Source organism: Tursiops truncatus, chromosome 17 (genome assembly GCF_011762595.2).
Source record: "Tursiops truncatus isolate mTurTru1 chromosome 17, mTurTru1.mat.Y, whole genome shotgun sequence".
Taxonomy (NCBI): Eukaryota; Metazoa; Chordata; class Mammalia; order Artiodactyla; family Delphinidae; genus Tursiops; species Tursiops truncatus.
The window spans coordinates 48812367-48839203 of NC_047050.1; the positions used below are offsets into that span (position 1 = coordinate 48812367).

Sequence of the window (26837 nt, forward strand, 5' to 3'; positions counted from 1 at the left end):
TCCCTACAATCCCTGACAACCACCATTCTACGTTTTGTCTCTGTGAATTTGTATCTCTACCCTATGTACCTCATATAAGTGGAATTATACCATATTTTCCCTTTTGTGTGTGGCTTATTTCCCTTAGCATAATGCCTTCAAGTTTCATCTGTGTTGTACCGTGTCAGAAATTTCTTCCTATTTAAAACTGAGTAATATTCTACTGTACACAGCACATTTTCTTTATATGTTCATTTGTTGATGGACATTTGGGTTGTTTCCACCTTTTGGCCGTTGTGAATAATGCTGCTATGAACATTGGTGTACAAATAATCTGTTCGATTTCATTCTTTCAATTTTTTGGATATATACCAGAAGTGGATTTGCTGGATCCACTTCTGTGTTTAATATATATATACCAGAAGTGGATTTGCTGGATCCACTTCTGTGTTTAATTCTGTGTTTAATTTTTTGATGAACCATTGAGCTGATTTCCACAGTGGCTGCACCATTTTACATTCCTACCAGCAACACACAAAGGTTTGATTCAGTTTTTAAAAACACTGAATTTTCTTTGCATTGTCTAATTTAGGTATACTGAAGACCTAAGGATTATATTCAGTAGATGTTAAGGAATTCATTTACTCAAAGGAAGTTCTATAAAAGATTGAATATTTTTTCTTTTGTAATTTTTTTCTTTATTCAGAGCTAATGAATGTTCATTAAAGAACATTTGACAAATGTAGGAAGTTTTTAGAAAATTTATAAAAATTACTTTGAGTTCATCACCTAGAAATGATCATTGTTAATATTTGGTATATTTATCTTTGATCTTTAGTGTGTATGTGTATATACATACACAGACACATACAATTTTGCTAGTTTTTGTATGTATCTTTACTTACATGTATTTTTCATATAAAATCAGGATTGTATGTAGTGTTGTTTCTTGCTTTTTTTTACTTAGTATATTATGTAATAAACATTTTCCCATGTCATTATACAGTTGACCTTTGAACGACTCAGGGGTTAAGGGGTGACACACACCCCTCTCCCACATTCGAAAATCTATGTGTAAGTTTACAGTCAGCCCTCCATATCTGTGGTTCTGCATACATGGATTCAACCAACCATGTATTGTAGTGTTATAGTATGTAATATTTGAAGGAGATCTGCATATAAGTGGACCTGTGCAGTTCAAACCTGTGTTGTTCAAGGGTCAACTTGAATCCATATAATTCTTTCATGGTGTTTAATGGCCCTGTAATTTAGCCATTTTTGTATTAAGACATTCAGTTGTTATTAACAATTCATATTATTAAGATATTTCTTTGATGTTTTAAAGAATGCTGGCATAAATATCTTTATTTGATACATTTGTGTCTGATAGTTGTCTTATATTTTGAAACTTTGAAAAAGATAAAATGAGGCATTTCCGTTTGACCCAATAATATAGTAGACTACTTTTATTTTATTGGGTTTGTTTGGGTGCAGGGTTTGATGGGAGGGACATCCCATTATGACAAAATACTAAAAGGAGAAAAATTGGTAAATAGTTTAGATAGGTATTCCTGGATTGTTACCGTTTGGTTTCTTCTTTTTGTACCTGTGTATGGAGGGGGGACAAGAAACTTAGTTTTAAGTAACTAATTTTAAGTAACTTGAGATCCTATAATAGGGAAATATTTAAAGTTTCTGATCTTTAGTGACTTTATAATGTCATAAAACTTATAAAATATAAAATATATAAACTTATAAAATATATAAATATAAAAATGTACAAATATAATTGTGGGAAGAATGGTAAAAGTTCACTCTTTTAACCTGATGCAAATGTTGGGGCTCAGATAGATGAGGTACCTTGTGCAGTATTACACAGAAAAAAAGCCATGACTAGTACCCAGATCTCCTGACTATAACTAAGTGCTTTTTCTTCACAGAATGCCACCTTCGTAAGCTAATTAATGTCTAGATTGCTGAATTGAACCATGTTGTCAGACTCTCAGTGTGTCATATGTCAGCATCTGTGGTTGGACGGGTTAGAGATAATTCAGGCTGTCCAAACTGATGGCTGAATCTAGCATATTGTTTTTATCACACCTTCATATGCATATAAAAGCTTCACAAGATTTTTTACTAAATTTTTGTCTGTAACAACCATATTACAGTAAACCTTTGAAAATTCTACAGACTTATTTAGATATTGTTCTAGAAGGCTGATAAAGAACATGCAGAAAATTGCACATGTGTATGTGATACTTTAGTGCGGGTGTCACAAACAGAAATTTGCCAACAGCTCCTGGATCTTCTGCCTTTTCCCTAACGCTTAGATGTAACGTCAGCTCATACTTTGCCTATTAGTTCATTAGTCCTGCTGTATTTGTCACTTTGCCTCTGATGGGAAAAAATACAAGCTACTTAAGAGAATTCAGTAAGTTGATGTTTTATTCTGTAATTATTTGTCAGAAGTTTGGAGATAAGCATTACTTAATCTAAATTATTTTAAATCATTCAAGCATGGTGTATGAGAATTGAATAAACACTGTTTGTGTCTCAATTCTAGGTTCTGCACTTTTAAAAGAAAAGAGGAGGCATCGATTACATAAGTTCTTATGTCTCAGAGTTGGAAAACCTATGAGGAAAACATTTGTATCTCAAGCAAGTGCAACGATGCAACAGTATGCACAGAGAGATAAGAAACATGAATATTGGTTTGCTGTGCCGCAAGAAAGGTAAAACAACAACAGAATCTTCAAAACATTATTGAGATTCCTTGAACTGAAATTATTTTGTATACTACATCCCACCAGTAGCAAAGTATTGAAATAGTTTTTGATTAAAACCTGACATTAAATCTATTCAAAATCGTTTAGCTCCTCTTTTACACTCTTTAATTTACCCCATTTCTAATTTTAGTCCCTTTCATGGTTTGATGCAAAAAAGGTGAACATATACCTAGTTTTAGTAGTAAAGAAACTTACTTAAAATGTCTTAAATCAAGAAGGTTCATCAAAACACTAACTGGTACAGCCCCTACCTCAAGGCAGGTAATGATGTATAATTTCCTTCTTAAAAATTTCATCAAATGCTTACTGAATGCCTACTATAGAATACATAGCACTAAATTAGCTACTAAAAGGATGTGGTCCTCAAACTATTTTTTATACCCACTACACAGTAAAATTTTTCATCTTAAGTTTAAGCAATTCTAAAGGATGTCTGTCATCACTGCATTGTAAATATTGACATTTTAAGTTAAAACTTGCATTTATACTTTAAATATACTCAGTAGGATCTAAACATTGTTAACAGTTTGCCTTCTACCATTATCCATTTAAACACCACTTGAATGTGCTCTTTAACAGTTAAAATTTGCATCATTACTTTTTCTCTTTGAATTTGTATGTCAATTATACCTCCTCATAGAATCTTACTCTAAGGTACTATATTTTTATTCCCTTTTACATTTTTTGCAACAAATTACCTATACTTACACATTTATCTGTATGTGTGTGTGTGTGTGTACTGGAATTACATTTATTTAAAAATTTTGTGATTATTGTCAAAAGAGTAAAGGGTCTAAGGCTTACCCTACCTTGCTAACAAGTTGGCCTGCCTCAGTTTAATGCATGCTGGCAGAAAACAGAGTGACAATAGCAGCAGTCACAGTACCAGCACTTGTATGAGTTCTTTGAGCTTCAGTCCCCACAGTTGGATGTGAAGAAAGCCAGGTGACAGCTACATGTGCCATGGGTTATGTTAAAGAAGAGGAACCATAAGTTTTGGGAACTTAAACCTTTTATAATATACAGTAAGCATGGTGACCCTTTGCTCCAGAGTAAGGTACTATTTCTGCCTTCTAAAACTATGCTATGCTTTGCTTCCTGTTCTAACATACTTGAAAAGGTAGTGCTGAACAAAGATACACAATGCCTCTGCTCACAATACATGTGGAAATCAAAGAGAAAATTGTCTATCAACAATTGCATTATTCCAAATGTTAATTAAACACAAGAAAATTTTATCATTAAAATTATTACTAATAAACAGCTCATCAAAGCAACATAAATTATAAATTGTCATAATTATTACATATAAAAAAGTAAAATATAGGAAATGCCTTAATAAAATATTTAGGGCTTTCCTCCAATTAGTTTATGTATCCATTGATGAATATTGTTCATTGAAATGATGAGATAGGATTCAGCCCCTCAGTTCTACCCCCTCCCTTTTTTCTTTTTATTACAAGTATTGAGAAGCTTTGTTCATAAAAAAGTCTATGAAAATTTTTATTATAATGTCAATTCTTTAAACATGTTTCTATTTATATTCCAAAATTACTTACGTTTCATCAAAATTATTTTCAGTGACCATTAGTGAACAACTTCATTAAAAACTCCTCCAGTTTTATGGAAATCAGTGAATTAGAAACCACCTGATATGCCAAAGGACTTGTTATCCAGTCTTTTAAAACTTTTCCCCATCTCAGTACCAACTTTGGGCAACGAGGAAGTTTTTACGGTTTATGGCATGTAAAATTCTGGATGACTGATGATAGTGCCTTAGTGAAAGCAGAGAACAGGCAATCTGTAAGATGTCTTGACCACACTGTTCTCAGGCAGCTTAGTATAAGATTAACATATGGAAGCAGAATATAAGATTACTTCCCTTAGGACTATCTTATGTGTCTGTGTACCTCTTGGAAAGTCTTTATATGTTGCTCTGAAGACTGTTGCTTTCAGGAATATAATAATAAAATTCTTCTCTCTCCCCCCTCACCTAAATATACAGTACAGTCTGTGCATTCAACAAACTGTGATTAGAATAATTTAAAAATATGGTATGATTTGCATAATTCATGAGTACATGAAAGGCAAAGAGCCAGATACTCAGATCTGCCAACGATACCAAGATGATTACAATGAAATATTCAACCCTATTATATCTTTAGTTAAAAATAATGTAAGGATTTGTTTTTCTCATTACTGTTGGTTTTATTTTAATTTTTGCATGGAATTTTCCATTTTAATGTTGTCCTTGCACCTTGGCTAATGTTCATTAAAAATTAGTTTTATTAGAATTTTGAACTGTATTGTATCTAAGTAATTTATGAAAAAACAATTGCTTGTTTTCATAGAGGCAAATTATCTGAAAGATGATACTTAATTCCTTTTTTTTTTTACATCTTTATTGGAGTATAATTGCTTTACAATGGTGTGTTAGTTTCTGCTTTATAACAAAGTGAATCAGTTATACATATACATATGTTCCCATATCTCTTCCCTCTTGCGTCTCCCTCCCTCCCACCCTCCCTATCCCACCCCTCTAGGTGGTCACAGAGCACCAAGCTGATCTCCCTGTGCTATGCGGCTGCTTCCCACTAGCTATCTATTTTACATTTGGTAGTGTATATATGTCCACGACCCTCTCTCGCTTTGTCACAGCTTACCCTTCCCCCTCCCCATATCCTCAAGTCCATTCTCTAGTAGGTCTGTGTCTTTATTCCTGTCTTACCCCTAGTTTCTTCATGACATTTTTTTTCTTAAATTGCATATATATGTGTTAGCATACAGTATTTGTCTTTCTCTTTCTGACTTACTTCACTCTGTATGACAGACTCTAGGTCCATCCACCTCATTACAAATAGCTCAATTTCGTTTCTTTTTACGGCTGAGTAATATTCCATTGTATATATGTGCCACATCTTCTTTATCCATTCATCCGATAATGGGCACTTAGGTTGTTTCCATCACCGGGCTATTGTAAATAGAGCTGCAATGAACATTTTGGTACATGACTCTTTTTGAATTATGGTTTTCTCAAGGTATATGCCCAGTAGTGGGATTGCTGGGTCATATGGTAGTTCTATTGGTAGTTTTTTAAGGAACCTCCATACTGTTATCCATAGTGGCTGTATCAATTCACATTCCCACCAGCAGTGCAAGAGGGTTCCCTTTTCTCCACACCCTCTCCAGCATTTATTGTTTCTAGATTTTTTGATGATGGCCATTCTGACCGGTGTGAGATGATATCTCATTGTAGTTTTGGTTTGCATTTCTCTAATGATTAATGATGTTGAGCATTCTTTCATGTGTTTGTTGGCAGTCTGTATATCTTCTTTGGAGAAATGTCTATTTAGGTCTTCTGCCCATTTTTGGATTGGGTTGTTTGTTTTTTTGATATTGAGCTATACCTTTTTAAAGTGTTAGTTGCCACATAAGAAATGACATTATTAAAAAATTTTATTAACTTAGAAACAATTTACAGAACAGTGGTTATTGATTAGTATGTGCTAGCGGAGAGTTTTATAATCACTTTTCAATTATCCATGCTAATTACAGCCAACAAAACATACATGTTTGAAAGGTGTTGCTGACCCTCAAATAATGTTTATCAGGGATTTAGGCTTTACTCTAGTAAACAAAATGGAAAAGGGGAACAAGAGAGTTAAAAGGTTGGATCATCCCTGAACCAATAATACACTGAATGTTCCTGGTATTTAAAAGTTAAACATATGTTTGTTGGCAGTCTGTATATCTTCTTTGGAGAAATGTCTGTTTAGGTCTTCTGCCCATTTTTGGATTGGGTTGTTGTTTTTTTTGTTATTGAGCTTCATGAGCTGCTTGTAAATTTTGGAAATTAATCCTTTGTCAGTTGCTTCATTTGCAAATATTTTCTCCCATTCTGAGGGTTGTCTTTTGGTCTTGTTTATGGTTTCCTTTGCTGTGCAAAAGCTTTGAAGTTTCATTAGGTCCCATTTGTTTATTTTTGTTTTTATTTCCATTTCTCTAGGAGGTGGCTCAAAAAGGATCTTGCTGTGATTTATGTCATAGAGTGCTCTGCCTATGTTTTCCTCTAAGAGTTTGATAGTTTATGGCCAACAAACACATGAAAGAATGTTCAACATCATTAATCATTAGAGAAATGCAAATCAAAACTACAATGAGACATCATCTCACACCAATCAGAATGGCCATCATCAAAATATCTAGAAACAATAAATGCTGGAGAGGGTGTGGAGAAAAGGGAACACTCTTGCACTGCTGGTGGGAATGTGAATTGGTACAGCCACTATGGAGAACAGTATGGAGGTTCCTTAAAAAACTACCAATAGAACTACCATATGACCCAACAATCCCACTACAGGGCATATACCCTGAGAAAACCATAATTCAAAAAGAGTCATGTACCAAAATGTTCATTGCAGCTCTATTTACAATAGCCCGGAGATGGAAACAACCTAACCTAAGTGCCCATCATCGGATGAATGGATAAAGAAGATGTGGCACATATATACAATGGAATGTTAGCCATAAAAAGAAACGAAATAGAGCTATTTGTAATGAGGTGGATGGACCTAGAGTCTGTCATACAGAGTGAAGTAAGTCAGAAAGAGAAAGACAAGTACCGTATGCTAACACATATATATGGAATTTAAGAAAAAAAAAATGTCATGAAGAACCTAGGGATAAGACAGCAATAAAGACACAGACCTACTAGAGAATGGACTTGAGGATATGGGGAGGGGGAAGGGTGAGCTGTGACAAAGCGAGAGAGAGGCATGGACATATATACACTACCAAACGTAAGGTAGATAGCTAGTGGGAAGCAGCCGCATAGCACAGGGAGATCAGCTCCGTGACTGCCTGGAGAGGTGGGATAGTGAGGGTGGGAGGGAGGGAGACGCAAGAGGGAAGAGATATGGGAACATATGTATATGTATAACTGATTCACTTTGTTATAAAGCAGAAACTAACACACCATTGTAAAGCAATTATACCCCAATAAAGATGTTAAAAAAAAGAAAAAAACTCTAGACCACAAAAAAAATAATAAAAATAAAAAAATAAAAGTTAAACATACTAAATTTCTATTAACTTGGAGAAAATCTGTATAATGTCCAGGTTTTAAAATTGGTAATTAGTTAGTTGTTTACTTATATTTTATATAATTAGATCATTGTGTAAATGAGGTCAAAATGGTGGGTTCAGTTTTCCTTTCCATTACTAAGTTTCTTTAAAGAAAAGAAACATTACTGTGGACAGCATCTGAGCATGTCAAAACCATGCTAGAGAAAATCCTAATGTAGATTTCTCAGAGCTTGACAGAACACAGCCAAAAAATTTTAAGTTAATGTCTTCCTGGTAGTGGGCTTTGTTTTATTTTTAAATAAAGCATGGTATATATTTTGTATATTTTAAGTCTTCAAGTTTTGTGAAAATATTTAACAAATATAGTTTTTAAACTCTAGCTAACAGCACAGAATACTAGGTCTATTATTAATAATCGCTTGTTCTAACAGGACAGACCACTTGTATGCCTTCTTCATTCAGTGGAGTCCAGAAATATATGCAGAAGATACTGGTGAATATACCAGAGAACCTGGATTTATAGTAGTAAAAAAGATTGAAGAATCGGAAACAAGTGAGGATTCTACTAATGAAGCAGCAGCTAGAGAATGGGAGGTAAGGGGAAAAATGTGAAGATTTCATTTATCTTTTTGCTTTGTGTGAATTTATAGTTTTATAGTAGTTACAGGCAAAGTGCAAGTGATCTTTGTACAAAAGAGTAATTTTTTAAAGGTTCACTGTCCATGTATATACATGTTTATTGAATAAATCTGATTAGTAACTTTGGTTTATTCCTATTTGTCATTTTCCTTTTCCTTTAAAATACTAGAGAAGCAACCTATAGCAATAAAATGCCTTTTATTGAGTGAACTTTAGAATAATATTAACTGCTGTTATACTAATTTTCATAAAATACTTATTTCAGATCTGATTTGTTTTGTTTTGTTTTGTTTCTGATTTGTTTTAATGTTATCTCCTGCATGGAGGCAGTACAGCAGTTATTTAACTCATTCATGCAAATTAGCACTCCTTTCTAATAAGCTCATAAAGCATTATTTTGACATCAGTTTAGCAGTAGTGCTAGGGAAATAAGCTGATGCTAATTTTACTAAGTAATGAAAGTTTTATGTGCTCAAATTTACTGAGCTTGTCTAAATGATCAGATTAACACTAATCAACTTTTTATAACCCCTCTTAGATCCATCTTTTAATATTACATATTATGTTTTTACATGCTTTGTCTTGTGGGATTGATAGGGTGGGTGACAGTATCCAGTTTCTCTCTTGTTATGGTTGCCTGGATTAATCTCTTTGTGCGTTAGAAAATACAAAGCAGATGCTAAAATGTGATAATAAACTGAATCAAATTTTGTTATCCATGTGGTGTTAATGTTTGCAGTTGTTTATGTGATGAATGTATTGTGTATGTACTTAACATGTATAATGATTGAAGGTATACATGGCATGTCTTTTGTTCAAAATGCAAACCTGATTTTGTATGTGCCTAAGTCCATTCTGTGGTATATACAGCATCAGTTTCTACTGTGACTACAACATAATGGAGGAAAAGAGTTTAACATATTTTGAGCATTTATTTTGAGTTATTTTAATATTTAAACCAACATTATTAATCTTCTTACCAGCTTTATTCACAATAGGCACAAACTGGAAACAACCTGAATACCTAACAGCAGGAGATTGGATAAATAAATTTCAGAATTTTATATAATTCCAAATAATATAGCAATAAAAAGGTTCTATTGGTAACAACAACATGGATGAGTCTCAAAGATAATAGTTTAATAAAAGAAGCCAAGCCAGACATAAAAAACTATATACTGTATAATTCCATTTACATAAAATTCATAAGGGCAAAACTAGTCAAAAGTCCACCAGACTACCTGTTTCTGGGAGTTTGGCTTGGCAAAGGGCAGGAGGGAACTTTATATAGAGTACTGGAGATGGTCTGTATTTTATTCTTGGTGATGAAATGGGTGTTCACATGCACAAAATAATCCCTATGTATTTAAAATTAGCTTTAGGATACTTTTAAAATAGCCCAGGTGATCAAAGGTAGTAACAATAGAAGGTAGAGTGGAAGGGGATAAAATAAAGTTTTTTAAAAATGTATTACCTAGCTAATAAGACAGGATTTAGTGACAATTAGGTAATGGTGAAGTTTCTAACTTGGGTGGCAAGGTGGATGGCAATATTTTCAATCAAGTAAGGGAGTTGAGAGTTTTCTCTCCTTTGGGATTGGAATACTTAACTTTGGAAATAATAGACTTTTATTATTAGTTTTTTGAGTATTGACATTTTGATTCAAAGGAACTGCCTCAGTTCTTGTGGAAGACTCTTCAGGTTATGATTTCTAAAGGAAAAAAAGGTCCCCTCACTTGTTTTCAACTAGAATTGATTCAAATAAAAAGAAGATGGATGATAAAAAATTTAATTTTAAAAACTTTTTTTGCTGCCTTGTCTAGAAACATTTTGTTGCGCTATCTAATATAGTAGCCACTGTTGACATGTGGCTATCGAGTACTTGAAACGTGGCTAATGCAACTAAGGAATTGAAGTTTTAATTCTATTTACTTTTAAATAATTTAAATGTAAAAACCGATACTTGATTTGGTATTGGATGACGTTTAAATATGTTTGAAACAACTTGGATATATGAATCTATTCTTTCAACTATAAATTTCATGAAATCTAAATATGATCTAAGTAAGTTCAGGTATTTCCTATGAAATTTGGTGTCTGCATTGAGATGTAGTTAAAATATACTAATTCCTATAGATACAATAGCCCCTAGCCACTTGTAGCTGTAGAGCACTTGAAATGTGGCTAGTCCAAATAGAGATAATCTGTAAATACAAAATATATACTGGATTTTAAAGATTTAGAATTGAAAGAAAAAAATGTGATTAATTTTTATATTGATTATGTTGAAATGATAATATTTTGGATATATTGGGTGAAGTAAATATATTAAAATTGATTTAACTTTTTTTTTCCTTTTTTCATGTGTCCACTAGAAAATTTGTACTTGCATACGTCTTGCATTGTATTTCTCTTGTATAGTGTTGGTCTAGTGCCTGATAGCTACTAAGTACCTAAAAAGTTGTTGTTGCTTTTTTTTTTTCTATGAGAAGTCTGTTGTTTACCTCAGGCCTCACTCTTGGTGTTGTACATTCTATGGGTTTCAAGAAATGTAAAACGACATAAGAAGTATTTTAATTGTTAAAAGGATGTTTTTTAAAAAAGGAATTTGACTAGAGACATATATAAAATAAGAGTAATTCAAAATTTCTACCTACGGCCGGAGAAGAGGTGACTTAGAATTTAGGATGAATTTATTTCATGCCTAACATGAAATTTATACATTGAGGAAACTTCTGCATATGATAAACTCACCTCCTCTACTACTTCTCTTCTGTTTCCTTCCTGTCCCCCTACCTCTGTAAGTGGCATGAAGACAGGGTTTTATGGGTTTCATACACTATCTGCAGAGCTAAGAACAGTACAGGCATATAATTCATCCTCGATAAATACTTACAGCATTAATGAATAAATTTGGACATAGATTAAAATAAATAATGAAACTTGTACTTATTAAAAATTGATCTGTATCCTAAAATAAGTTCTTATGTCACTTGTAGTAAATATTTTGTCATAAAGCCATAGACTCTGGAAGTTGGAATTAACTGACAGTTCAGCCTCTCTCATTTTACATTTTACACTATTCTTGGTTCTGCTGTAATATATTTAGTGATAAGAAACTTACTACCTCAAAGGGCAGTACTTTTCAGTTTAGGACAGTTCTGTTAGAAAGTTCTTTCTCCTAGTGAGTTTAAAGAAACATACCTTTGTAAGTTTAATACATTTGTCTTTGTTCTTCCTTCCAGTGCACATTAGTAACAACATATTTTTTCTATATACTATGATAATTTATTATCAATCATTAATATTTAAATATAATTAAATATTATTATTTATTATTATTATCTTCCTTTTTAATCCTCTACCAGGATTATTTTCCCTGGTACTTCTGTTTGACTTTAGTAACTCTTCTTTGATCTTACACTATCCTCATCATTACCCTAAAAGGATTCATTAACTGTGGCACCCCAAATTACTAAAATGTGCACCTTTTGTAGCAAGAAAAATTCTACAATACTTGAAACAATTTCAGATCCCAAATGTGCAAATTGAAAGTCAGTTCTGAAGATAATTAGAAAAGGTTGGAATTCAAGAATTAGAAATGATGAGAAAAGGAAAAAAAGGAGAGCAGTATTAGAGATTTGTACAGTGAATTCCAGAGAGAAGTGAGAGCAGCAGAAACCTACCTTTACTAGCAAAGAGAAAAGATAGCTAAATTTTAAGATTGTCAGGAGTAAGAACCCCTTAAGATACATTAGAACTAAGATTCCTGAATATTGAGAGAAAGAATCTAGAAATACTATACATGTAACTCAAGATGTGTAACAGATTGATGTTATTTAATATGTACTCTTTATTGTTCTAGTTTAGTCATTAGTCAATATAAATATAGTTAGCATAAAACATCAGGTTACCTCAACATTGTTTCTTTTTTAACCATACTGTCTTGAGTTTCTTAATTATGAATTCTTCTGCTGTTGGTAGTTTAATAACCCTATCTTGCGACTGAAAAGGAACAATTGTAGAGTCTTCTGGTTTCTGCCAGTATTCAGTGCAAGAAGTCAGTAGAGCATGTTTACTGAGGATAATATTTTATGTGGGCCTTCGCAGTTTTGTGAGAAATATTACTTGCTTTTTTGATGGGGAGTGTTTTTATGGATGTTCACTGAAAAGGAAAATACACTAATGGCATTTCAGCAGTGTCAGGTAAAGGTGGGAAAAGATGCCTATTTTGACCCCTACTGTTTGCTGATGATTGTGCTTTGATTTGATTAATACATAAATACAGAGATTAATAGTATAGTATTTGCATGTGCCACTCAGCTTTCTCAACTTATTTTATCTGTAATCCTTCCTTTTCCCCAGTTCACATTTCTTCAAATGTGATAAAAATGTTTAAAATACACGTAATATGAATGTATTTTTACTGTTTGCTGTTTGAATTGGCATCCAACTAAGGTTTAGATGTTCCGATTAGTTAAAACGTCTCTTAATTCTCTGTAGATGTAGGTTCTCCCTCCATTTGTTTGCCTTGCTTTGCTTTTTTACCTTGTAATTTTAGCTTTTAAGAAATCATATTTTTCCTGTAGAATGTCCCATAGTCTGGATTTTGCTGATCACATCCCCACAGCCTTACTGACATGTTCTTCTGCCTTGAATTTCCTATAAATCAATATTTAGATCTATTGCATCCCACTTAATCATAGACTCTTATCTTTATTTTACAGATAATTTCTCTAAGCTTGTTTCTTAAGCTTAATTTTAGCTAAAATCCTCAAAGTGGTTAATCTGTAATTCAGAGACTAAACTCTTTTACCACACCAAGTTCTCAACCTAGGCAGAACCTTTGAATCATCTGGGGGAGCTTTCAAAAATCTTAATACTCAGGGTCACCTCAGAGCAATTAAATCAGAAGCCCTGGGGTGGGACCTACTTATCAGTGTTCTTTTAAAGCTCCTCAGGTGATTACATTGTACAGTAGAGGTGGAATAACTACTGTACTACCCCAAGCCACCACTTTGGGTGTTGTGTTAAACATATATAATGCTAAGACAAAAGATACTTTCAGACTATATTGGTCATAATATACTTTAATTTTCAGGTGTCTGTCATGCAAGTTACAATGTATAAAACATTTTCAAAATATTCCCCTTATTTTGGTGTTGCATCTGCACACCAAAAACATAAATTTGCTTCACTGTGGAGAAACTTTCTTTAATCATTTTATGCTTTGATTTTTAAAAAGAGTTCTTATCAATAGTAGCAATCCTGACATAGTTACTTCAGGCATAGCTCCCTTACATACCAAAGGACTCCTATCACCTTATGTACTCAGAGGCACTACAAGGAAAGGGAAATCAAGAAATATACCAGGCCTTCCATACTTTTTTTTTCATTGTTCTATGCCTGTTGAACTTATCTATCAAATGCGCTTTAAAGTTTGATGTACTTGACAAGTACCCAAGTGTCCAGTGGTATAGTCTAAAGCAGTGCCTACCACAGTAAGCCTGAAGTAACTTTGAAGCCTGTTTTATTTTTAAGGTTCATGTGAATTTTGCATTTATCTTCTTAATTTATCTGATGTACCTAAAAAACTTTTAAAATTCTTATCATGAAATAAAAATGATGCTACAGTAATACAGATCAGTTTTATCCTATCACCAGGTACCATAGCACATAACTACACCCCTCAGGCTTTATTACCCTCGGCCCCAAATACCAACTTCAGTAGGCACTCTACTAGAATCCTCTGAAAGTTTTAGGTTTCAGCTTGTCACATGTGTTGAGTGTACCAGTCTTGCTGCTTGATGACATGCCTCAAAAGTAGAACTTTTGAAGTTAAAATTGCTTGTTGTACCACTTCCTTTGGGTTGACATTCCACTCCTTTTGGGAAAAGAGCTGGCAGAAAAAGTTTTCAATTTTTTTTCATCTCTAAAGTTAATTTTATACCACTTGTAGTGCAGTATCTCTCATACTCCAGACCTACTAATTAAAACATCCAGTGGTCAAAACAACTAAGAAATTGACTTTATTAAATTAGCTTTAATTGATTTATTTAAAAGTTTACCTCCCAGGCTTATGTTTGTTGGTTAAATTTTAAAATACAAGTTTAGTAAGATTTTATCCCCAGGTTTATCCTTGTTGATTAAATTTTAAAATATGGATTTACTAAAATTACATGCCCATAGTAAATTATATAATGTATTAGTGCTTTTCATTTTTAAAAGCAATGATTGTTATTAGAAGATTACTCTGGTTTACTTCTTACTTCTTACACTTGCCAAAGTATTGATAAAAATATGTTCCATTCAGTGTTTGGTTTCTGATATGACTTGTTCATTTTTAGGTGCTTGACATGACTCACATTTTCTCAAATAATCAAAGCTTTCATTTAAGTGAAAGTGTAAGTGTAAATATATTGGCTGCTTATTAAATAAACCTGTACAAAGGTTTTGTAGTTACTCCAAGTATTTTAGAATCTGCTTTCTGGCGTAGATAATTTTGTAACTCATTTATAGGATCTTCCCATTTTGACATTAATTTTTAATGTTCTCCATTTTAATTATATAAATGTAATATATTTAACCTAATCTTAGCAATTTAGGCTGTAAAATTTACCATATTATATCCTTATTGATTTGGCTTTCCACTAGGATGTGGTAATCATCATGTGGAATCAGTTCTGTTTTCTTAGTTGTCACTAATTAATTAGAGTTATTGCTGTGGTTGTTTATTAGGTTTCTCAGAGAAGACTAACAGTTTGGTATTGCTGCAACTTCTAAGAAGCACCAGTATCAGGAGGCTTCAATTGTTTGATTAATGTTTTACTTCTTAAGCTGCCAGACAATGAGTATTCTGGTGTTCATTTTCTTAAACACATGCGTTGTTTTTTTGTTTCGTTTTGTTTTTTAAATTAAAGCACAAGTAATGCCAAAATTAAAATTGAGTCAATATATAAAACAAAATTCCTGATCTCTTAGCCTAGCCTGAAAAATCCATACAGAATTGATTTTGTTCAAAATGAAAGTAGTCTCTATCTCTGAGTCACTAAGTAGAGGTCACATTTCTCAGATAAAAGCAATTAAAGAAGAATATACTTTTTTTTACATTGATCTAATCACATAGGATTACAAATCATAATGCCAAAGAAATTTAGTAAATATGAAAAATTCATAAATCAAAAGCATTAAAAACAATTAGAATTTATGAGTTAATACAAATTGTCTTATATAATATTTCTATATTGAGTATTTTTTAAACCTCTTTATTGAGGTATGATTGATACACAAAAAGCTGTGCATATTTAATATATACAACTTGATGAGTTTGGAGACAAGTGTATATCCATGCAACCATCACCACAATCTATGCCGTAAACATTCGTCTCCAGAAGTTTCTTCTCACCTCTTTATAGTTATTATTTTGTAATAAGAACACTTAACATAAGATTTACCTTCTTAGCAAATTTTCAAGTATATAGTACAGTATTATTATAGGCACTGTGCTGTAGAGTAGGTCTCTAGTTCTAGGCTATTATGTTTTTTCATATTAGCATTTAGCACCCAGGAGTCATTATGGTCTGCTTTGACTATTACTGATGTTAACTACCTCAGGAAAGTATTGAACCAATGCTTTGCTTTCCCTATTAATAATCTATCTCAGTTACTAGCCAAAAGCTATAGACTATAAAATTTCTATTAAAGCACAAAATGTCTAATTGATATTGTGAGAAGGGATGAATGAATGACAGACTATTTTATGATTTTAAAAATTAAAATATTACTTTAAATATTGAGTAGGTAGATAATGCATTATTGCTTCTAGTAGACCACTCCCAACTTAGAGGATATCAGATATAAGGTAATTCAGTAATTTCAGCCCTGATAAAGTAAAGGAAAAAAATTAAGTTGAATATGTGAATTATGAGAACAGATTATGTTCAACCTTAAGCTGGTTATGTTTTTAAAAGTGCTTCATTTTATAGCCTGTCATTTTACATTTTTAATGCTAAATTGACATCTGCTTCAAGCCCTGGGGTGTCTAGACAAATTTAAATGACCTAGCATTATGTTTTCTGAGTATTATGAAAAAAGAAAGGGCAAGAAGGAGATTTACTGAGCTCATTTTATGTCTGCTAGGTAGGTATTGTATTTATTAAATGGAAGCATTTGGCTTCAAGAAACAGAAAATCACACTTAAAATAGCTTAGACCAGTTGATTTTTCTTTTTCAATTGAGGTATAAATAACATATAACATATTAGTTTCAGGTGTACAGCATTATGATTTGATATTTATATATACTGTGAAATGATCACCACAGTAAGTCTAGTTAATCGTTTTTGTGATAAAGACTTTTAAGATCTATTTATTCTCTTAGCAACTTTCAAATATATAATGCAGTATTATTAATTATATTCACCATGCTATATATTATATCCTCATGACTTATTTTATAATTGGAGGTTTGTACCTTTGAGCCCCCCTTCACTTATTTTGCCCTCCCCAATGCCACCCCCCACCCCCCTGGCAACCACCAATCTGTTTCCTTTATCTATGAGCTTCATTTTTTGTTGTTGTTTTAAATTCCACATATAAATGAGGTCATATGATATTTGTCTTTCTCTGTCTGACTTATTTCACTTAGCTAATGAACTCAGGGTCCATCCATGTTGTCTCAGATGGCAAGATTTCAGTCTTTTCCTGTTTTTGTTTTTTGGTTTTTTTTGCCTACGTAGTATTCCACTGTGTATCTATACCACATTTTCTTCATCCATTCATCCATTGATGGACACTTAAGTTGTTCCCATATCTTGGCTATTGTAAATAATGCTGCAGTGAACATGGCAGTGCATGTATCTTTTAAAATTTATGTTTTCATTCTTCAGATAAATACCCAGGAGTGGAATTGCTAGATCATATGGTAGTTCTATTTTTAATTTTGGGGGGAACCTCAAAAAATATACTGTTTTCCATGGTAGCTACACCTATTTACAATCCCACCAATAGTGCATAAGGGTTTCCCTTTTCTCCTTTTTCTCGCCAATGCTTGTTATATCTTGTCTTTTTGATAATAGCCATTCTGACCAGTGTGAAGTGATATCTCATTGTAGTTTAGTTGTTTTTCAAAGTGTGGTCCCTAGACCACAACCAGCAGCAATAGTATCTCTGAATTCGTTTAAAAAGTACAGGGAATTCCCTGATGGTCCAGTGGTTGGGACTCTCTGCTCAGGGCCCAGGTTCGATCCCTGCTCAGGGAACTAAAATACCACAAGCCGCAGCGCAGCCAAAAAAAAATAAAAATTAAAAAATACACATTCTCAGGCACCATTTCAGTCGGCTTATCAGAAACTGGTTTTGGAGCCCAGTATTCTGTTTTAACAAACGTTCCAAGTGATTCTGGTGTAGGCTAAAATTTGAGACCCACTGGTTTAGATCTTTTTTTTTTTTTTTTTTTTTTTTTTTTTTTTAACATCTTTATTGGGGTATAATTACTTTACAATGGTGTGTTAGTTTCTGCTTTATAACAAAGTGAATCAGTTATACATATACATATGTTCCCATATCTCTTCCCTCTTGCGTCTCCCTCCCTCCCACCCTCCCTATCCCACCCCTCCAGGCTGTCACAGAGCACCGAGCCAATATCCCTGTGCCATGCGGCTGCTTCCCACTAGCTATCTACCTTACTACGTTTGTTAGTGTGTATATGTCCATGACTCTCTCTCGCCCCGTCACAGCTCACCCTTCCCCCTCCCCATAACCTCAAGTCCGTTCTCTAGGAGGTCTGCGTCTTTATTCCTGCCTTACCCCTAGGTTCTTCATGACATTTTTTTTTTTTTCTTAAATTCCATATATATGTGTTAGCATACTGTATTTGTCTTTTTCTTTCTGACTTACTTCACTGTGTATGACAGACTCTAGGTCTATCCACCTCATTACACATAGCTCAATTTCGTTTCTTTTTATGGCTGAGTAATATTCCATTGTATATATGTGCCACATCTTCTTTATCCATTCATCCGATGATGGGCACTTAGGTTGTTTCCATCTCCGGGCTATTGTAAATAGAGCTGCGATGAACATTTTGGTACATGACTCTTTTTGAATTTCGGTTTTCTCAGGGTATATGCCCAGTAGTGGGATTGCTGGGTCATATGGTAGTTCTATTTGTAGTTTTTTAAGGAACCTCCATACTGTTCTCCATAGTGGCTGAACCAATTCACATTCCCACCAGCAGTGCAAGAGGGTTCCCTTTTCTCCACACCCTCTCCAGCATTTATTGTTTCTAGATTTATTGATGATGGCCATTCTGACTGGTGTGAGATGATATCTCATTGTAGTTTTGATTTGCATTTCTCTAATGATTAATGATGTTGAGCATTCTTTCATGTGTTTGTTGGCAGTCTGTATATCTTCTTTGGAGAGATGTCTATTTAGGTCTTCTGCCCATTTTTGGATTGGGTTGTTTGTTTTTTTGTTGTTGAGCTGCATGAGCTGCTTGTAAATTTTGGAGATTAATCCTTTGTCAGTTGCTTCATTTGCAAATATTTTCTCCCATTCTGAGGGTTGTCTTTTGGTCTTGTTTATGGTTTCCTTTGCTGTGCAAAAGCTTTGAAGTTTCATTAGGTCCCATTTGTTTATTTTTGTTTTTATTTCCATTACTCTAGGGGGTGGGTCAGAAAGAATCTTGCTGTGATTTATGTCATAGAGTGTTCTGCCTATGTTTTCCTCTAATAGTTTGATAGTTTCTGGCCTTATATTTAGGTCTTTAATCCATTTTGAGCTTATTTTTGTGTATGGTGTTAGGGAGTGTTCTAATTTCATTCTTTTACATGTACCTGTCCAGTTTTCCCAGCACCATTTATTGAAGAGGCTGTCCTTTTTCCACTGTACATTCCTGCCACCTTTATCAAAGATAAGGTGTCCATATGTGCATGGGTTTATCTCTGGGCTTTCTATCCTGTTCCATTGATCTATCTTTCTGTTTTTGTGCCAGTACCATACTGTCTTGATAACTGTAGCTTTGTAGTATAGTCTGAAGTCAGGGAGCCTGATTCCTCCAGTTCCTTTTTTTGTTCTCAAGATTGCTTTGGCTATTCGGGGTCTTTTGTGTTTCCATACAAATTGCGAAATTTTTTGTTCTAGTTCTGTGAAAAATGCCCATGGTAGTTTGATAGGGATTGCATTGAATCTATAGATTGCTTTGGGTAGTAGAGTCATTTTCACAATGTTGATTCTTCCAATCCAAGAACATGGTATATGTCTCCATCTATTTGTATCATCTTTAATTTCTTTCATCAGTGTCTTATAGTTTTCTGCATACAGGTCTTTTGTCTCCTTAGGTAGGTTTATTCCTAGATATTTTATTCTTTTTGTTGCAATGGTAAATGGGAGTGTTTTCTTGATTTCACTTTCAGATTTTTCATCATTAGTATATAGGAATGCCAGAGATTTCTGTGCATTAATTTTGTATCCTGCTACTTTACCAAATTCATTGATTAGCTCTAGTAGTTTTCTGGTAGCATCTTTAGGATTCTCTATGTATAGGATCATGTCATCTGCAAACAGTGACAGCTTTACTTCTTCTTTTCCGATTTGGATTCCTTTTATTTCCTTCTCTTCTCTGATTGCTGTGGCTAAAACTTCCAAAACTATGTTGAATAAGAGTGGTGAGAGTGGGCACCCTTGTCTTGTTCCTGATCTTAGTGGAAATGCTTTCAGTTTTTCACCATTGAGGATGATGTTTGCTGTGGGCTTGTCGTATATGGCCTTTATTATGTTGAGGAAAGTTCCCTCTATGCCTACTTTCTGCAGGGTTTTTATCATAAATGGGTGTTGAATTTTGTCAAAAGCTTTCTCTGCATCTATTGAGATGATCATATGGTTTTTCTCCTTCAGTTTGTTAATATGGTTTATCACATTGATAGATTTGCGTATATTGAAGAATCCTTGCATTCCTGGAACAAACCCCACCTGATCATGGTGTATGATCCTTTTAATGTGCTGTTGGATTCTGTTTGCTAGTATTTTGTTGAGGATTTTTGCATCTATGTTCATCAGTGATATTGGTCTGTAGTTTTCTTTCTTTGTGACATCCTTGCCTAGTTTTGGTATCAAGGTGATGGTGGCCTCGTAGAATGAGTTTGGGAGTGTTCCTCCCTCTGCTATATTTTGGAAGAGTTTGAGAAGGATAGGTGTTAGCTCTTCTCTAAATGTTTGATAGAATTCGCCTGTGAAGCCATCTGGTCCTGGGCTTTTCTTTGTTGGAAGATTTTTAATCACAGTTTCAATTTCAGTGCTTGTGATTGGTCTGTTCATATTTTCTATTTCTTCCTGATTCAGTCTTGGCAGGTTGTGCATTTCTAAGAATTTGTCCATTTCTTCCAGATTGTCCATTTTATTGGCATAGAGTTGCTTGTAGTAATCTCTCATGATCTCTTTTATTTCTGCAGTGTCAGTTGTTACCACTCCTTTTTCATTTCTAATTCTATTGATTTGAGTCTTCTCCCTTTTTTTCTTGATAAGTCTGGCTAGTGGTTTATCTATTTTGTTTATCTTCTCAAAGAACCAGCTTTTAGTTTCATTGATCTTTGCTATTGTTTCCTTCATTTCTTTTTCATTTATTTCTGATCTGATTTTTATGATTTCTTTCCTTCTGCTAGCTTTGGGGTTTTTTTGTTCTTCTTTCTCTAATTGCTTGAGGTGCAAGGTTAGGTTGTTTATTCTAGATGTTTCCTGCTTCTTAAGGTGGGCTTGTATTGCTATAAACTTCCCCCTTAGAACTGCTTTTGCTGCATCCCACAGGTTTTGGGTCGTTGTGTCTCCATTGTCATTTGTTTCTAGGTATTTTTTGATTTCCTCTTTGATTTCTTCAGTGATCACTTCATTATTAAGTAATGTATTGTTTAGCCTCCATGTGTTTGTATTTTTTACAGATCTTTTCCTGTAATTGATATCTAGTCTCATGGCGTTGTGGTCAGAAAAGATACTTGATACAATTTCAATTTTCTTAAATTTGCCAAGGCTTGATTTGTGACCCAAGATATGATCTATCCTGGAGAATGTTCCGTGAGCACTTGAGAAAAATGTGTATTCTGTTGTTTTTGGATGGAGTGTCCTATAAATATCAATTAAGTCCATCTTGTTTAATGTATCATTTAAAGCTTGTGTTTCCTTATTTATTTTCATTTTGGATGATCTGTCCATGGGTGAAAGTGGGGTGTTTAAGTCCCCTACTATGAATGTGTTACTGTCAATTTCCCCTTTTATGGCTGTTAGTATTTGCCTTATGTATTGAGGTGCTCCTATGTTGGGTGCATAAATATTTACAATTGTTATATCTTCTTCTTGGATCGATCCCTTGATCATTATGTAGTGTCCTTCTTTGTCTCTTTTAATAGTCCTTATTTTAAAGTCTATTTTGTCTGATATGAGAATTGCTACTCCAGCTTTCTTTTGGTTTCCATTTGCATGGAATATCTTTTTCCATCCCCTTACTTTTAGTCTGTATGTGTCTCTAGGTCTGAAGTGGGTCTCTTGTAGACAGCATATGTAAGGGTCTTGTTTTTGTATCCATTCAGCTAGTCTGTGTCTTTTGGTGGGAGCATTTAGTCCATTTACATTTAAGGTAATTATCGATATGTATGTTCCTATTCCCATTTTCTATATTGTTTTGGGTTCGTTATTATAGGTCTTTTCCTTCTCTTGTGTTTCTTGCCTAGAGAAGATCCTTTAGCATTTGTTGTAAAGCTGGTTTGGTGGTGCTGAACTCTCTCAGCTTTTGCTTGTCTGTAAAGGTTTTAATTTCTCCATCAAATCTGAATGAGATCCTTGCTGGGTAGAGTAGTCTTGGTTGCAGGTTTTTCTCCTTCATCACTTTCAGTATGTCCTGCCACTCCCTTCTGGCTTGTAGGGTTTCTGCTGAAAGATCAGCTGTTAACCTTATGGGGATTCCCTTATGTGTTATTTGTTGTTTTTCCCTTGCTGCTTTTAATATGCTTTCTTTGTATTTAATTTTTGACAGTTTGATTAATATGTGTCTTGGCGTATTTCTCCTTGTATTTATCCTGTATGGGACTCTCTGTGCTTCCTGGACTTGATTAACTATTTCCTTTCCCATATTAGGGAAGTTTTCAACTATAATCTCTTCAAATATTTTCTCAGTCCCTTTCTTTTTCTCTTCTTCTTCTGGAACCCCTATAATTCGAATGTTGGTGCGTTTAATGTTGTCCCAGAGGTCTCTGAGACTGTCCTCAGTTCTTTTCATTCTTTTTTCTTTATTCTGCTCTGCAGTAGTTATTTCCACTATTTTATCTTCCAGGTCACTTATCCGTTCTTCTGCCTCAGTTATTCTGCTATTGATCCCATCTAGAGTATTTTTAATTTCATTTATTGTGTTGTTCATCGTTGCTTGTTTCATCTTTAGTTCTTCTAGGTCCTTGTTAACTGATTCTTGCATTTTGTCCATTCTATTGTCCATTCTATCTCCAAGATTTCGGATCAACCTTACTATCATTATTCTGAATTCTTTTTCAGGTAGACTGCCTATTTCCTCTTCATTTGTTAGGTCTGGTGCATTTTTATCTTGCTCCTTTATCTGCTGTGTGTTTTTCTGTTTTCTCATTTTGCTTATCTTACTGTGTTTGGGGTCTCCTTTTTGCAGGCTGCAGGTTCGTAGTTCCTCCTGTTTTTGATGTCTGTCTCCAGTGGCTAAGGTTGGTTCAGTGGGTTGTGTAGGCTTCCTGGTGGAGGGGACTAGTGCCTGTGTTGTGGTGGAAGAGGCTGGATCTTGTCTCTCTAGTGGGCAGGTTCACGTCTGGTGGTGTGTTTTGGGGTGTCTGTGGCCTTATTATGATTTTAGGCAGCCTCTCTGCTAATGGGTGGGGTTGTGTTCCTGTTTTGCTAGTTGTTTGGCACAGGTTGTCCAGCACTGTGGCTTGTTGGTCGTTGAGTGAAGCTGGGTGCTGGTGTTAAGATGGAGGTCTCTGGGAGATTTTCGCCGTTTGATATTATCTGGAGCTGGGAGATCTCTTGTGAACCAGTGTCTTGAAGTTGGCTCTCCTACCTCAGAGGCAGAGCCCTGCCTCCTGGCTGGAGCACCAAGAGCCTTTCATCCACACGGCTCAGAATAAAAGGGAGAAAAAGTAGAGGGAATTAGTAGACGTATGAGGAAAGAAAGAAGGAAAGGAGGGAAGGAAGGAGGGAAGGAAGGAAGGAAGGAAGGAAGAAAGAAAGAAAGAAGCAAAGAAGGAAAAAAGGCAAGAAGGAACGAAAGGAGGGAGGGAGGGAGGGAGGAAGGAAGGAGGAAAAGAAGGAAAAACAAAAAGAAAAAAGATACAGTAAAAATAAAATAAAGTATAATAAAGTTATTGAATTAAAAAATTCTTAATTAGAAAAAAAAAAAAGGACAGATAGAACCTTAGGACAAATGTTGGAAGCAAAGCTGTACAGACAAAGTCTTACACAGAAGCGTACACATACACCCTCACAAAAAGAGGTAAAGGGGGAAAAATCATAAATCTTGCTGTCAGAGACCACCTCCTCAATTTGGGATGATTCGTTGTCTAAAGGAGGGAAGGAAGGAGGGAAGGAAGGAAGGAAGGAAGGAAGAAAGAAAGAAGCAAGGAAGGAAAGAAGGCAAGAAGGAACGAAAGGAGGGAGGGAGGAAGGAAGGAAGGAGGGAAAGAAGGGAAAACAGAAAGAAGATACAGTAAAAATAAAATAGAGTATAATAAAGTTATTGAATTAAAAAAATTCTTAATTAGAAAAAAAAAAAAAAGGGACGGATAGAACCTTAGGACAAATGTTGGAAGCAAAGCTATACAGACAAAGTCTTACACAGAAGCGTACACATACACCCTCACAAAAAGAGGTAAAGGGGGAAAAATCATAAATCTTGCTGTCAGAGACCACCTCCTCAATTTGGGATGATTCGTTGTCTAAAGGAGGGAAGGAAGGAGGGAAGGAAGGAAGGAAGGAAGGAAGAAAGAAAGAAGCAAGGAAGGAAAGAAGGCAAGAAGGAACGAAAGGAGGGAGGGAGGAAGGAAGGAAGGAGGGAAAGAAGGGAAAACAGAAAGAAGATACAGTAAAAATAAAATAGAGTATAATAAAGTTATTGAATTAAAAAAATTCTTAATTAGAAAAAAAAAAAAAAGGGACGGATAGAACCTTAGGACAAATGTTGGAAGCAAAGCTATACAGACAAAGTCTTACACAGAAGCGTACACATACACCCTCACAAAAAGAGGTAAAGGGGGAAAAATCATAAATCTTGCTGTCAGAGACCACCTCCTCAATTTGGTATGATTCGTTGTCTAAAGGAGGGAAGGAAGGAAGGAAAGAAAGAAAGAAAGAAAGGACGAAGGTAAAGTATAATAACGTTCTTAAAATTAAAATTGATTATTAAGAAAAAAAATTTTAAGAAAAAACCATGGACGGATAGAACCTAGGACAAATGGTGGAAGCAAGACTATACAGACAAGATCTCACACAGAAGCATACACATACACATTCACAAAAAGAGGAATAGGGAGAAAAATCATAGATCTTGCTCCCAAAGTCCACCTCCTTAATTTGGGATGATTGGCTGTCTATTCATGTATTCCACAGATGCAGGGTACATAAGTTGATTGTGGAGCTTTAATCCGCTGCTTCTGAGGCTGCTGGGAGAGATTTCCCTTTCTCTTCTTTGTTCTCACAGCTCACAGGGGCTCAGCTTTGGATTTGGCCCTGCCTCTGCGTGTAGGTCGCTGGAGGGCGTCTGTTTTTTGCTCAGACAGGACGGGGTTAAAGGAGCCGCTGATTCGGGGGTTCTGGCGTACGGAGGCCGGCGGCGGGGAGGGAGGGGCACGGAATGCGGGGCGGGCCTGCGGCGGCAAAGTCCGGCCACCAGCCCGAGGCCCGCCGTGCGCTCTCCCGGGGAAGTCGTCCCCGGATCCCGGGAACCCGGCAGTGGCGGGCTGCACAGGCTCCGCGGAAGAGGGGAGTGGAGAGCGACCTGCGCTCGCACACAGGCCCCTTGGTGGCGGCAGCAGCAGCCCCAACGTCTCCCGCCCGCCTTGGGGTCCGCGCCTCCAGCCGCGGCTTGCGCCCGTCTCTGGAGTCAGCGCCCTCAGCCGCGGCTCGCGCCCGTCTCTGGGGTCCGCGCTTTCAGCCGCGGCTCGCGCCCGTCTCTGGGGTCCGCGCTTTCAGCCGCGGCTCGCGCCCGTCTCTGGGGTCCGCGCTTTCAGCCGCGGCTCGCGCCCGTCTCTGGGGTTCGCGCTTTTAGCCGCGGCTCGCGCCCGTCTCTGGAGTTCCTTTAAGCAGCGTTCTTAAACCCCTCTCCTCACGCACCAGGAAACAAAGAGGGAAGAAAAAGTCTCTTGCCTCTTCGGCAGGTGCAGGCTTTTCCCCGGACTCCCTCCCGGCTAGCTGTGGTGCACTAACCCCTTCAGGCTATGTTCAAGCCGCCAACCCCAGTCCTCTCCCTGCGCTCCGTCCGAAACCGAAACCCTAGCCTCAGAGCCTCAGCTCGCAGCCCCGCCCGTCCCGGCGGGTGAGCAGACAAGCCTCTCGGGCTGGTGAGTGCCGGTTGGCACCGATCCTCTGTGCGGGAATCTCCCCGCTTTGCCCTCCGCACCCGTTGCTGTGCACTCCTCCGCGGCTTCGAAGCTCCCCCCTCCGCCTCCCGCAGTCTCCGCCCGCGAAGGGGCTTCCTAGTGTGTGGAAACTTTTCCTCCTTCACAGCTCCCTCCCACTGGTGCAGGTGCCGTCCCTATTCTTTTGTCTCTCTTTATTCTTTTTTCCTTTTGCCCTACCCAGGTACGTGGGGAGTTTCTTGCCTTTTGGGAGGTCTGAGGTCTTCTGCCAGCCTTCAGTAGGTGTTCTGCAGGAGTTGTTCCACGTGTAGATGTATTTCTGGTGTATCTGTGGAGAGGAAGGTGATCTCCGCGTCTTACTCTTCCGCCATCTTCCCCGCCACCTGGTTTAGATCTTTAAGAACCCATCCTGTCTAGGCATGGAGCCAGCCTTCTCAGAAACACATGGCTGAAAAGATACCTTAGCAAAATCAAAACTGTATTAGGAAGAAGGTGTGGAGATGTATGCTGAGTAAGACAACCAATGAAATAGGCTATCCTTTGCATGGTGCATGTGTGTATATTTTTAAAAATCTCATTTAAACCACATTTTGGTATGCATATATTTCTAATTCTAGAAAATTCGGCTGGAAGTAATGATAGGTTTTCAAAAGAGCACCCCACTACCACCAAATTATCTAATGCTGTTGGTGTGTGCAGAGGGAGCGCAGGGATGGGGGTTGGCGACCACAGTTCACTATGTATATAATTGAACTAAAGCTGGTGTGGAGATG

General features: G+C 35.9%; 1 protein-coding gene across 4 annotated transcripts in view; it reads left to right on the forward strand.

The window, feature by feature from the left end:
• The window catches only part of OXR1 (oxidation resistance 1), a 369883-nt gene that overhangs the window by 308652 nt on the left and 34394 nt on the right, over positions 1 to 26837 (forward strand). For all 4 annotated transcript variants that reach the window (XM_073794664.1, XM_033842652.2, XM_033842653.2 and 1 more), the window contains 2 exons: positions 2543 to 2711; positions 8282 to 8444. In XM_073794664.1, coding sequence (XP_073650765.1) covers positions 2543 to 2711; positions 8282 to 8444 — 332 coding nt within the window. The remainder of the gene's footprint in view (positions 1 to 2542; positions 2712 to 8281; positions 8445 to 26837) is intronic.